The sequence below is a fragment of the Photinus pyralis genome, unplaced genomic scaffold, assembly GCF_008802855.1.
Source record: "Photinus pyralis isolate 1611_PpyrPB1 unplaced genomic scaffold, Ppyr1.3 Ppyr1.4_LG3b, whole genome shotgun sequence".
NCBI classification, from domain to species: domain Eukaryota; kingdom Metazoa; phylum Arthropoda; class Insecta; order Coleoptera; family Lampyridae; genus Photinus; species Photinus pyralis.
Genome location: NW_022170510.1, coordinates 20,055,866 through 20,070,646, shown reverse-complemented (window position 1 = coordinate 20,070,646; position 14,781 = coordinate 20,055,866). Strand labels below are relative to the sequence as shown.

The window sequence follows — 14,781 nt, the reverse complement described above, 5'->3', positions numbered from 1 at the left end:
TCAATTGTTATTTTGCATGTACTAGGACTGTAATGGGAGTCAGGCAAAAATATTACAGTACTAGTCAGGTAAAGATCAACATTCTAATGTCAAAATAGCCCTGAAATTGCGATTTTCTTGACGGTTTCAGGTAAAATTTTATTAATGCACGTGTGTTAGCTTGGTGATTGTTTCAAATTCTAACCAATCAGATGATTTTTTAAGTGATTAAACGCTAGGTAGCTTTTTATCGGCGATAAAAATGCGTGTAGGAATGCGTGAAATACATAAGGGTTGTGAAATTTACTGTCTTCTATTAATCTCCCTAAAATACACTCGATCTTGGTTTTAAATCAGGATAATTTTATTTTTAATACACTCCCATTTTGTTGCCTCCTGGAAAAAATTTTCGGTTAAAAGCATAAGATAAAGCTGTCGCGATTTTATCACCCTTTTGGTGTCAAGGTTCTTTCCGTTATTGGAGTCTGATTGTGATTGGCTGTTTGTGTGAATATTCAATAAGAAAGAGATTATTTATTATTTGGTGGTTTAAGAGTGTGCACGCTTTATACATTTTTTTGGGAGGCAGTTCATCGTTATTGTATCCACTACAGGATCTGTAGAAGAAAAGTAATTGTGTTGAGAGAATACGTTAACGGAAAAAGTGTTAGTTTGAGTGTGATTATACCAAGTAGTAGTGAAGCCTTTTGACAAAGTTTGTAATTTTTCTAAGTAAAAGTGTTCTACCGTCCGAAAAGCCACCAAATTTTGTCATCTAATTCGACAAGCAAGTTCGTGTCATTAAATTCGTTTAAGGGAAAAGAAATGAACTTTCCTGAAGCTGTCAGCGAGTGTCTGTGTCAATTCTAAGTGTCCTGAATATCGCCAAATTTTAATGACCAAATTTATTGGATTATTGTAAAACTGTAAGTAATTAAGATTTTCTATTTATTTGTCTGTCGAACGTCGGCGTACGTGGTATGTGCAAAAACAGGCTCTAAATGCTATTCCTTCTTTCAAGATTGTTCTTTAATATCTTTTATGTTTTGCCGAATAAAATTTTGTCTTTGTCAATTGATTAACTGTGTGGTTGTATGGTGCAGTATCCTGATTTTCGACAGAAATTGCCGTTTAAACAGTTTTTTTAAGTATAAGTAAGACTCGCATTCGACGTTTCTCCATAGTGATAAAAAAACAATCTTATAAAGTAGTACATCTTTTGTCTATTCGCTGTTCGTCGTATTCTTAAAATATCCACTACAAAAAAAAACTTCCATAACACAGAGAAAATCCTAGTGAAAAACCTATTTGAAATCAATAAAAAGTTCCGTGTTTACTTTTTCTGCGTGGCTTTTCTTGTGAAAAGTCAAGCAACCGTATCTTTTTCAAAGAGAAAAATAAAGTCGATCGCATGCTGAGTCACGCAAAAATGCTTCAAAGCTGCCTAATCAATCAAATTTACTGGAAATTATAACTAACTTGATATTTATCTAATTTTTAAACGCCCACACAATGTAAAACTGTACGATTGGGGGTGTCATTGGAAAATAATAAATGCATGTTAAACCCAATTTTAAAATGTAAACAACTGCAATTCGTAGTGAGTATTTACCCAGTAAAAACACAAATTTAATCAAATGCACATGAAATATTCAAAGACCAGTCCAATCTTGATTAGGAGTATTGAATGTACTGGGGACTTTCCAAAGTGTTTTTATTTGGCGATACCAAAAGTACTTAAACTACGACTAACGGACTTTATTTTTAAAACAAAGAAAATATGCGAACCGTCCTTCTATCTTGTGTTGCTTAATCGCGTACTTGATGAGTCAATTCGGCGAAGGTACCCAGTAAATAAGAATTTAATGCGGCATCGACGAACAAAAGTCGTTTAATTGGATGCCATTGTTTAACACCGAATTAAAATTTCTCATCGAACGAAGTTAGATTATAAATCCCGTCAGAGCGAAAGTGCGTTAATGAAACCAGCGGCTTAAAAAATTTAATTAGGAGTTTTCATTAAACAGATTTGGCTTGTTAAACAAGGTTTAAACTGTTAAAGAGCTGAAATAATCATTAAATGTTATTGTATCGGGTGTACCATTTTTTTACAAATAAAAAATCCCACACGCTTTTTAAATCGTGATGCTAGTTAGCACTCTAAAAAAACGCGGTTTTTGATAAGCAGTAGTAGTGTAAGCTCAGTACCTCGCTCCCCCTTTTTTCTGACGTCACAGTGCTTCGTTGCAATTGTCTGCGCCATTTTGTGGCGATAAGTTTGGATATATTTCCGAATGACTGCCATTTTGTTGCGGCAAATTTGAAATCGTGCAGGAGTTTTGTATTTTTTATTACATATTAGCAACTCTACAATTTTCTATCATTTTCACAAATTCGCGAACTTTTCGCTCCAAAGAATTTACATATTTCATGAATTATGTTACTAGATGCTAATTACAGAAAACTATATTATCGATCCTTGTAACTCCATCAAATCCCCACTAGGTGGCTCTACAAGCGAATTGTCGACATCCGGAAATTCAAAAATTCGTCACCCCACGCAAATTCAAATTTACTGCAACAAAAGGGCAACCATCGGGAAAATAAACAAATTCAAACTTAACGCTTCAAAATGGCCGACATCCGGAAATTCAAAAATTCAAACTTACCGCCACAAAATGGCGCAGCCAATCACAACGCAGCACTGTGACGTCAGAAAAAAGGAGAGGGAAGCGCTAGGCTTACACTACTGATGCTGGTGGTAATGCTACACAGACGTACAACAAACACGAGAGAGGGTGCAGTTACAAGATGGAAGTATTGTTTTAAATTCATTAACGTGTACGTTTAAATTAAATAATACAGGAGGTGTAAGTAATAAGTTATCGTAAGTAGGTTTATATAAATACGAAATTAATTTAGAATGTAGAAATGTAGAATTCCTATATACTTTACGATTCGAAAACTCAAAACGACAACACCGAAATTATATTGGCCTTTTGCGTAAAAAATTTTATTGAACTTCCAAAAATAGGGAATTTATAAGAAATTTCAAAGGCAATGAAAATATAATTTATTGGCACGGCGGAAAGGATTCAGAATCAATTAGTTAGGGTGGCCCTTAACGATAATTCTATTCATTTAAGTGTATTTATATAGCTGTTGTAGTGGAACCCTCACGAAACCTTTCGACATAAATCCGATATAAGGTTACATTCCCAGAACTATTACAATTTTTTGTCGCATTCACGTCTGATCTTTATTGAATACGGCAATCACTACAAAAACGGCGTGTCATTGTGCCTCTTCCACCAAATCGAAATGGGAGATTTGAGCGAGCATTTCTAATAAATCCCTCATTTTTATGTATTTATCCGGCTTGATATATTGATGCATCCTGTAAGTAACTGAAACGGCCATTACGATTAGGTAAATAAGTATATTATTAAAAAAGAATTATTCGCATAACGGTTCCTACACGTGTTACATAATCGTAAAACATTTATGGCCCTGCGTTAGTTGGGACTGTTATGTAATGTTGTAAAACTAAGTTAGTGTTTGCTCCAAAAGTTATTGTATTCAGACCCGCAACGACCATCGGGAGTTGTAAACTTGTTACAAAAGCTTCACAGGGATGCATTTGCTTTTTCATTAGCGATAAACAATGCAATAAGCAATCAGAGCTTTGTCTGACTGCTGACGAAAGTCACACGTTGCAGTGACCCTTCCTTTATAGCAGCCATTACTAATGGCGCTACTTATTAAAACTGCGGTGTTCAGCTTTAATATTAGCAGCACTATTAACCTATAATGGTAGGTATATTTGGGAAATGTATGTAATGGATACATTAACTGATTGAGGTTTGTGGTGAAACATCATAGAGCAATGATGAAACCGTTTTGCCTGTTGATTATGAAGATACTGTAAAGCCACATTAATCTATACACGTACAACCTATTATTACTGTGTTGCTTGCAAACTGACTTTCACTGAATTAAACGCGATCCTCTATTGTACTTGTTCCTTCGAAACCCGTCACGATAACCAAACCAGCACCTCAAACCCTTACGTTATGAATTTTGGAAGATATTTCCATTTTCGTGGAAATAAATATCGTAAACCTTGGCAGAACATAAAGAAGCTTAATGTTTTTCGGATGCAATTCCCTGCCCGTCACTGGCGAACTAACCGTAAGGCTTTAGATGATATCTTATGAAGGGAAGAGCATAGTTTGCTCCAGGGACTGGTACATTAATTAATGTAACAATAATAATAATATTATTTATTATTTATTATTTATTGTTTATTATTTATTATTTATTATTTATTATTTATTATTTATTATTTATTATTTATTATTTATTATTTATTATTTATTATTTATTATTTATTATTTATTAAATATGTATTATTATTTGATTTCACAATAGGATGTCGATGTAGATAGCAATATTCAGGTAGACAACAACGAAATAACAGGAAGAAAAGAGATGAGAAGATGAGAAGAGAAAACAAAGCCCTAAAGGAACATACGTGTTAAAATAATGATGAATCACTAGTGCATATCTCATGGCATAAATCACTTCTAAACATACATCCACTAAAACTAATTGGATGGAGTAAGCCAACCACCACACCAGAAAGAAAGAAAAACCCTACAGAAAATATTATAATACCCATTATACATCCGTTTTCAGGCAGACATAAGTAAAGTAAAGGCGTATTAAAATTGTATAAATGAAAAACACGAACAATCTTCTCTAAAGGAATAAGCAACGCGCACATGAAATATCAAGAAAGATCAACAGAGAGGAAAAATTACAGAAAAGTACATTCGAGTGACCTCTAGCAGAAGAATAAGGGGTGAAAACTTTACCAAGAAAACTCACTACAACTCACTTGCATGACAAATATACAGACTGTGTAATAGTCATAAATAGGTTGAATCTTAAGATTAGTTTCACAAAGGACTGATGATCAGGATTGAATAATAATCATTAATTAACTCACGGAAAAGAAGAAGAAAACTGCGAGATAGAAGATATAGATAGAAGAGTCGAAAGAACCCAGCAATAAGGCTTTTGGAGCCGAAAGAATTGGCAGCAACCAATCCGACCATTCTGATGCTGTGAAGCAGCAATGTGATTGGGAACCAATGCAATTTCAACGTAAACTAATGTGAACAAAACCCTAAATCTTCGGTAGGAAAATTGTATTGCTTTCCATTGAATGTTGGTTACGATTTTTCAGTATTCGAGTTGCTCGACGTGAAAACCGTTTTTTTCTCGCAGTTTATATGCGGCACTATCACTTCCTCCCTTTTGTGTTGTGTTTTAATTCGATTGCCAATTATTGGCAGAAAGCGCCCTTCTGAATTCAGACGGCCGTGGCCTGGTATCAAAGGTAATATTTTATTTCCTTGAAACTCAATGGGATAAAGTTTGCGCATAAATTTTTTCAATTCAGTCGAATTGTAGTTAATATATTCTTGGGAATGAAAAATGCTGGTAGCGGACGATTTTATTGTCCCTTCCACAAATACAAAACTGTACATAAGTACACAGAAGAGTACCCAGCAGAGTGAAAAATCAATTATAAACTACACACTCATACAAAAACATATAAAAGGATATGCAAGCTATGTTAAAGACGTAAGAGTGGGGGAGCAGAAATCTTCAGACACCACTATCTACTGGTAGGAAAAATAAAAAGCAACAAATAGCATCAGCAAATTATAGGCATATCATATAAAGATTAAGACCATAAAACTAGGGGAGGAAATTATGTGGCAGCAGATAAAAGCGAAACTGATATCAGCCGCAGAGGAATCATTCGGAGTAAAGAGGGGAAAGAAGCACATCAAGCGAACATCATGGTGGAATGATAATATAAAGGAGCGAGTAGAGATAAAGAAACAAAGTTGGAAACAATATATAAACAGTAAATCATAAGACACAACAAGAGGTACAAAAGTAACCAAGGAACATAGTGAAGAAAATAGTTAGAGAAACCAAGATATACTGACCAGGTGGAAGGACGAGCTAATGAACGAAAATTCCTAGTTGAGGAAGACGAAAAACACGAAGGAATAGAGAAAGAGGACGAGGGGACGCATAACCAGCAAGAAAGAGACAGTATAGAGGAGGAGATGATGGAGGCGTGAATAGACTGAAAAATTGTAAATTACAAGATAACAGTAAAGATGATCAAAGACATGGGAAGTGCGGGAATGAAAATAATACTAGAAGTATATAATAAGACATGGAAGAAGAAAAGGATTTCTGAGAATTGGGAAGTAGGGCACGTTGTTCCGATATACAAAAAAGGTGACAGCAAACTGTGCAACAACTACCGAGGTATCACCCTGTTACGCTTCACTAAAACTGTATGAACATATACTGGAAGTTAAATGGAATATAATAGAACCAACTTTACTGGGGGCATAAAGTGGATTCCCTAAAGGGCGGAGTACATAGGATCATATAGGATCGTAAGTGAAACGAAATTTCCAAATATGAACAACATGAAAATAAGTAACGAAAACCTCAAAATAATGAGGATAGTAAGAGATTCCCCAGAACTTAACATTTGGATAGATTATTGAGCGAAATATTTTCACATGAAATCCTAGCAATTGTCGATGCCGAAATTAAATAATTAAACAAGTTATGAAAGGCGTCTTTCTAACCTATATGTTTTTAGGTTGGTATTAGCAAAATTTCACTTGAAAGTGAAATAGAATTGCAGCATCTGTCATTTCAAAAATTTCGGGAAAGTTCTTTCACTTTTATTTTTCACGAAATGAACTTCTGTGTCCGAATTGAATATGAATATTGAGGAAATTTGTATCTGGAGACGATTGCGGCTTGAGAGAAACGGGAAGGGAGCTTGGGAACAACTTGAAAACCTTGCGACTGACGAAGAAAATAAAAGAGGGATGAGGATTGCATGAAAGGAATTATAGAATAGTGTCCTAGGAACTGTGAAATCGAAGGCCATATGTGGAGGACCTCAAACAAAGTTTAAGGGGGAACTTGAGGAGAAAGATGAGTTTTGGGGAGTATATAGAATCTTCTAAGGATTTTTAGGAAAGCTGAATTTGAGGGAAGCTTAAGAGGGGAACTTGAGCAGACGTTCAAAACGTCATATAGGGGAAATAAGAGAGGTTTAAGTGGTGTATTAAGGACAACTTGGGGGTTTGAGGGGAACAAATGAATTTTAAAGAAAACCTGACGAACTTGAGAAATTTGAGAATCTGAGAGAAACTGGAGAAGAACGTTTCAGAGGAACTTAATAGACGCTCAAAATGAAATGCAAAGCTTGAGGAGAATATGGACTTGAAAGGAACATAAGAAGCAATTGAGAAGCAAGGATTTGGTAAACACCTGAGAAAAGCTTGAGGAAATGAAGAACCTGAGAGCAGAAATTGAAATAAGATTGAGGACGGGAAGGGAATTGGAGAAAAATTTGACTAACTTGAGAGGAAAGGAGGGATTAGTTGTATCGAAGCTTCAAGAATGTTTAAAACGAGGCTGATAGTTATTTAAGCAGACAGTGAGGGGCATAAGTAAAATTGGAAAACTGGCGTTTAAAATTTAACTAAGTGTTGTAACAATGTATGAATTTCAGATGTATGATACATAGTAAATGGTTGGTTTCAACAGGATGGTGCACTCACGAATAACGCCCTAATCGTGCAAGAATACCTATCGGAGAAATTTTCCATTCTCCAGGAAATTTGTCCGCTAGGTATTCTAGCACGATTAGGGCGCTGGCGTTGTGCGCGGGTGCACCATCCTGTTGAAACCAACAGTTTCCAGCTTTTGTATTTTTGTGTGTGCCGCATATCGTTGTATTTGTAATAAAAAAAGCTACTCAATACAGTGTGTACTTTTTTTATGGGCCATATAAAAAATCATAATGATTTCTTCGAAACGAGACGTTATATTGAAAATCTCTGAACGGTATCTTGTAGAGCTCAAAAAGTCCCAATGAGAAAGTGATTTTTATTTTTTTGTTTCTGTTCAAATACCATCAGACAAAAATAAAAACGTCTTTGGAAGTAATTGGAATTGTCTGGATTTCTTTAAAGTATGATAATTACTGTAGAATCGCGCAACTCTTCCCTAATTTGACCATCGTCGTATATTCTATGGTTTGGAAGATCCCGATGATGGACATCCTTATCTGGGATACAGGGTATAGTACAGGTGATATTCCGATTTTTGACATTGATTGCATTAGGAAACTGGTAGAAATCGACGGACGGACCAAACCATCACATAAGTGGTTAGGGGAATTTATTTCGAAAAATTCCCATAAACAAGCTGCTCTCTATCTACTGTTCTCTTACAAAATTTCATGTCAGAACCCTGCTTGCAAATTGTGACCTCTCCACTAAACCAACTCAGCAGAAAACCAAACTACACATTCCAGAGAATCAAAAATCATATCGGAAACTCCCTGAAATTACTTCAAAAAAAGCCCTCTAAAAGCCTCGCGAAAATCTTTAAATACTTGAGGAATGTTCGAAGTATCCCCGAAGCGTAGTTTAAGAATGTATAGGAATCTCTGAAGAACTTCTGAAGGAATCCGTGAAGAATCCATGGGCAAACTCTGAACAATTTTTGAAAATTTCTGGTGAATCAATAAAAACTTGGGAATAATATGTTTGCTGATTTTCATAGAAAAAAATTGAAGATGCTTTGAGACTAAATATGGATGAAGACTGTGAAGCATCTCTAAAGTATCCTTGAATATACTCCAAATAAATGTCTGAATGTCCAAGTGTGATAATGTCCGAATGTATGAATGTCTAATTGTCTAAATAATAAGAGTTGACTTTAAACTTTGAAACTTTTACAGCAACTGAGATTCCTTGTGAAAGATGAAACAGAGGCACCCTGTATAGATCTTACTCAACTCTTGTTAGTTGTTTGGCTGAACTCAGATAATCCGGAGAATAAACGGCTGCAATGTTTTTCAATGTGCGAGACTTGTTACTTGTTTCCGAGGCAATACGTCAAAGTGTCATTGCGCTACCTTATTCAAAAGAATACTCGCTCTACAAGTTGGAAATTGTCAATTTAAAATCACAAGTCTTTGTATGTTTATTTATGATTATTTTACAATTAAGGCAACGTTCATTATGTAAGCACAAGAAAGAGAGTGCTCTACAAAAAAGTACGTGGACCGCTTGGCAGAAAGTACACGTTAAACATTGAAGAACATTAATGAAAAGCTAACAAATTATAAAGCGCAAATAGTAATTAGGTATATCTATATAATTTACGATCAAGGTAAATCATATACGTCATATCAACTCGTAAAGTGCTACCTACTCTAAAGTATGAAGTATTTGGCCTGAGTAATTAACCAACTAATTTGTGTTCAGAACTAATATCTCTAACATTCCTGATTGCAAACAGTCCTTATTATAATTGCAAGTCAAGTTTGCCTAAGTTATTACTTTGCCTTTGGAATGCAAATGTACTTAAGAGTTCCTGTGATCAAGGCGTGTCTCTTTTGCACCCCGTGTAAAAACCGTGTTCTCTTGCAGGGTCAAATAAACTAAGCCACTACAGTAAAGCGGGATAATAAAAAAGGTAGACGCGCGTATCCCACCTGTCAGTACGCATACGAAATGCTATCGTCGAAAGCAAAAAGTAGTTCACCGGCATTGTAAATCTACCACAAGCAAGCGCGTATCGAGACGTAATTCAGTAAAGAAAGCGAGTGTAGTGTCAAAATTGCTTTCCAATCCCAAAAGGCTCCATGTACAATGACGCCAGTCAAAAACTTTAGCATTACACATACAAGATAAAGTTTGTTTAGGATCTAGATCGGGTGTAACCCAGTACTACAAGTTCTTAACACGATCCGCGAAATATAAGGCGAAAGTCCCTTGAAACTAAACTAAAACAATGCCATCTCGGCTGTCTATTTAGTTAGATTTAAGAGAGATGAGAATAACTGTTTCGCGCTAAGGGAATAAGAAATGAATAAAGAAAACAAAAACTCCGTCTCGATTATGGGTCACGTACAGATTTGTACAATCTAATTATCCAATAGCTTGGTTTGCCGCGTAGGCATTATTGAGATAAAAGTTACTTACATTCATCGTGATCTTTGGCGGTAACAGTAAGGACGGTATGCTGTATATCCTCATTTTCGTCCACCTCCGCCTCGTACAGCGCCTTGTCGAAATACGGAGGGTTGTCATTCTTGTCCGCAATTCCAATGCGGATAAATTTAGTCACTGAAACAGAAATTCCAATTAAACTCGCTTTCAATACCGTTAAGTACTCGTACAATTAAAATTGATGAGGTGTTTGCACTTTCGACGATATCTAACAAGCTAAGGGGGAAGTTGTATCGATAAACTTTCCGAACCTATAATTTATATCACAGCGGCAAATTCCAAAAACTAAAAGGTGATTTATCTTTTTACGAAGAGAAGAAAACAGTTCGAAGCTATCGTAGGTACATCTTGACAATGATAAATGCCCATTAAACGTTGGTACCTTATCGAAGCGCTTCAGATCTCGATAAATCTTACAAATTTAGAAAGGATGCGCTGTATTTGTAGTAAATGGTTTCCTGTTTGCCGCTCTTCGTAAATATCATAAGTGCGAGATCAAAGGCAATATACCAATTATTATCTTAAGAAACAGATGACCTAAATTTGTTCGCACCATTAAATACACTACATTACGATGTTACAAAGGACAACGTTTCTTATCGCACATAATTAATTGGTTGTGGTAAGACAAACGGCCCGCATTGTGTTTTATGGCGTGAAATAGTCAACAAAGTTTAGCAGCGACATCAGATAGAAAACGATCAACGTGGTGAATCTCTGCTGAGCAATTTACACACCTTGCTTGTAGTTCGATGAAGCGTCGTTTATGTTCTGTGATGGATTTGTTCTCAAACACTAAGGTTTTGATATACATTCTATTGAATGAACCGCTTGAATAAGTTGAGATGTTCCAAAATTCAAGCTACGGATACCGTTGGCGTAAATAGAGACACCATTTTCACGTTTGAAGGTAAGTTAACCTTTAAAAACAATACCTTCACTTTGCAACAATGTTAACAATTATGATATCTGGAACCTAGTCGTTTATATGAATGGAAAATGGTAGGTTCAAGTTAATTTTAAGCCTTTACCTTCAGCAAGTACAATTGCATTTGCGTTAATTTCAAATTCAAGTTTCGTGTAAGTTTTAGTGCTGTAACAAAAGGTAATCTACTTAGTTTTAAATATAATTACTCACTTTACTGTAAATTATGTCGCCTTCAGCTGCTTTTAATTTACGGGTAGTAAACTCTTGAATTTGTTGGTAGGTGCAAGTTTAACTGTAAGTTTTCCGATCATTGGGTTTGTTGAGGATTGGCTATTTGTTTATTTCCATTTAACGTTTAGAGTCAGTGAGGTCGATTAGCGAAACTACCGTATTTTGAGTGTAACTTTCTTCCGTGCAGAGACAAATGCCGAAGTTATAGATTTATTTTGCGAAATACAATTTCAATCTAACAGTTGCCGTATCCAGGACCGAGATACATTGTGGATTGGAGGAGGTTCGGATAAGTTTCTGTTGAACTTTCTCGAAGATTATTCGTGAATATACAGACAATTTTGAGTTAGTGGGCATGTGTAAGAAATCAGTCTAGCAACGAATTGGAGTTTTTGAAGCGTAAGTGCTTAGGAATCTCGGGAACTGTAAGAGAATGGTATGTATGTAGTTTAAATATAATATGGAGAAGTTGCGTATTTTGATGGATAACAAAATGGAGATATCCGGAAAAAACGAAATTTTGCAAAAACGTTTTTATTTTTTGCTGGTCATAAAGATATTTAAAACTAAATGACACATTATTATGGCAACTTTTTTCCCTCTACAAGATGCTAGTTTTAAATTTTAAGTTTGGTGGTTCCTCTCCATCTCAACCATCATCAACTTTTTTTCTTATGGAAGTAATTTTTACTTTTTGTGTCATTTGATAGAGAATTTTTTTCTGGTTTCAAAAATGTAAACATCAAAAATAGCAATATTAATTCGTAAAAACGCAAGAAACTACGTACGGACACTACCCAAGACAAAGTTTTCTAGGCAAAAAGGAAGATATTTTAACAATAAAAAAAATGTGATGTTTACATGTTCTACCTATATCAAATGACACAAAAAGGCAAAAGTTACTTCAATAAGAAAAAACAAAGTTGATGATGGTTAACTAGAGACGAAATGTCTGATTTAAAATTTAAAACGAGCATCTTGTAAAGGGGAAAAAATTGCCATAATAATGTGTTATTTATTTTGAAAAAATTGTCTAAATATCTTCAGTAAAAAATAAAAACGATTTGGAAATTTTCATTTTTTTCCGAATATCTCCGAAAGTAGCCGGAATTTTTTCAGTTTCAAAACTGCATTTTGTTAAGCATCAAAATACGCAACTTTGCCAAATTGAATAGGTGGCCGGATGCGTTTACCCTGGAAATCGTAAGGACGCGCCTTGTATTAAGGGGAGCGCAACAGAGAACACGCATTATGGACGAGAACAAATTCAGCAAGCCGCACATCGGGAGTCCAACGTCAATCAAGAGGGAGAAAAATATAAATACGGAAGTAATGGATCCCGGAGAGAAAGGAAAAAAAACACGACATTAGCAGGAACGATTCAAAGTGGAAATGCTACAATTGCGGCGATCCAGCACATTTAGCTAGAGATCGTATGAGGCCAAAAGAAGCAGCTGTTTTACATGCAATAACGCAGGCCATTTCAGTCGGAGATGTCTAAGCAAGATGGAAGTAGACTGTGAACCATTTAGAGTTAGAAAATGGTGGACCTTGCGTTGTGGACTTAGGCACAAAAGTAAGCGCCATATGTGAAAATGCAGTGGGTGAAATGGATTTGGTACACGATCACCGGAAAATAACGCTAAATGTACATTTGTAGGCAAGTGCGGAATTTATCATATCATATTTTCTTTCCCCGTATAATCATGTAGTGTGTTGACTTTTAATGAGTTTCGGAAATTGTTGGCGTCAGTGTGCCTGAGATAGCAGACATACAACTACGGAGTTGTTAATTGAGATGCAATTGAACAGAATTTCAGTGGGTGGGTTTCTTGAGGAAGAACCTAATTTGTGTGTCATATGGAAAAGGGCATTAGTTATTTAGCAAGGAAAAGGTGAGGATTATTCCGGAGAGATTTTTGAATTATTCTGTTCTGGGGTACGACGCGTCAACTGTTCGACGTATAGTTATTTTTTCGAGAGATTCTTTAAGAAAATTCCAAAGGGCCACCATGTATGTGGCTATCTTTTAGATCTAGATAGAACTACGAATAAAAATACTGGGAAATTTTGAAGTATTGATGGTTTGTATTGATCGTAGACGCCAGTTTAATTCTGGAAAAAGGTAACTCCTCTAATTCAATTAATTAAACGTGTTTTAAACAACCAAGAAACAATTATTGTGCGTTTAGAAAAAAAACTGTAACGCGAGTTAAACGCATTTCCGTCACATAAATTACAACCATGTGCGGCCGACGGTATCATTTAAACGTGCCGGTGTCGTGTTTTTGGTACAAAGGGCTCTTATTAACCAGTGCCAAATTATTTTGCTGCGAAGAAGTAATAGAGATTGACTTTGTCGATAGAATTTGTCAAGGAATTTGTAATGGGGAAATTGTTCCAAACGTCCGTATTTGGAAAAACAGGTTGTATACATTTTTCTCGGAGAAAACTCCTTTGGTGTGAATAAATAAACATGTAAAAAACCGCTCACAACAAATTGTAGTGAAAAAAAAGTTCCTTGTTAACGTCGGAAAAAATTCCCTGCAGAAATCATAGAAGTAGTAGGTAAAGGTCACTAACAACCGAATCTACAAGTTGCAGTGTAAATTTCCGAAAAACTGGCCGGCCCTACAGTCATCCACCAAAGGAATTATTTATATGAGGTACAGTGCTTTTATTTCTGTAACATTAAGGCTTGTTTATCTTTACGAAAAAATTTCGTAAATTTATGTTATTTTATTGAAGTTGACATTTCCAAAATTTGGATTTCTGTGTTCTTAAAGATCTTAAAAATCTTTGGGTAAATTGAAGCCGTTTGTATTACATGAATTTTATTATTTATGAACCCATTAGAATTTGATTTGATTGAGAAAATATTTTTCAATTATTCATTTCAAGTTGTTTGTGTAAGGTTCAATAAAGAGAGTTAAAAAGATTGTCTCCACAAACATTTTTTGTTTGATAATTTAATGTTTAATTTTGCTAGCAGGTCTTAAAATCCATTTTCTAGACGTAAAGAAAGGAGAAATTTTCATTCCACCCATCATAAAAGATCATAAATAATTTTCGAACAGCATCTAGTAATTGTATCACAGTTTACGATTTGCATTTCAACCTTTTGTTAAAATTAGCAATAACGCGCGTGTAACCAGATAAAATGAATCTGGACATTAATACCAGGAAATATACGATTGGTTGATACAAACTAATAGCGATTCGTAACGCAGCTGCATTTCAGAGAGATTATCAATTCAAGTTCAAACAAAAACTGGCTTATGGAAAAAATAATGCGTGGAGAATTAAAAAGGGCATCCAACCTAAAGTAGATAGTTTATTCCGAATCCTGCATGGAGACTTCGTTAATTAGAATTTCGTTGCGATACGTTGGTAGAACAACTGCACGAGCGAAATTTTTAATGAAACCAAAAATGAGTTCCTTCGTGTGGCATTGTGTTCGTTATCAGCTGATACATGCGATGGGTTTTGGTAGTAAATTGC

At 35.3% G+C, this 14,781-nt stretch overlaps 1 protein-coding gene across 1 annotated transcript in view; it reads right to left on the bottom strand.

The window, feature by feature from the left end:
- LOC116166408 (neural-cadherin) overlaps positions 1-11,548 on the bottom strand; it is a 154,811-nt gene extending 143,263 nt beyond the window's left edge. The window contains exons 1-2 of the mRNA XM_031481361.1: positions 11,521-11,548; positions 10,095-10,238 (exon numbers count right to left, since the gene is read on the bottom strand). Of these exons, the coding sequence (XP_031337221.1) occupies positions 10,095-10,238; positions 11,521-11,548 (172 nt within the window). The remainder of the gene's footprint in view (positions 1-10,094; positions 10,239-11,520) is intronic.
- Positions 11,549-14,781: the final 3,233 nt, after the last annotated feature.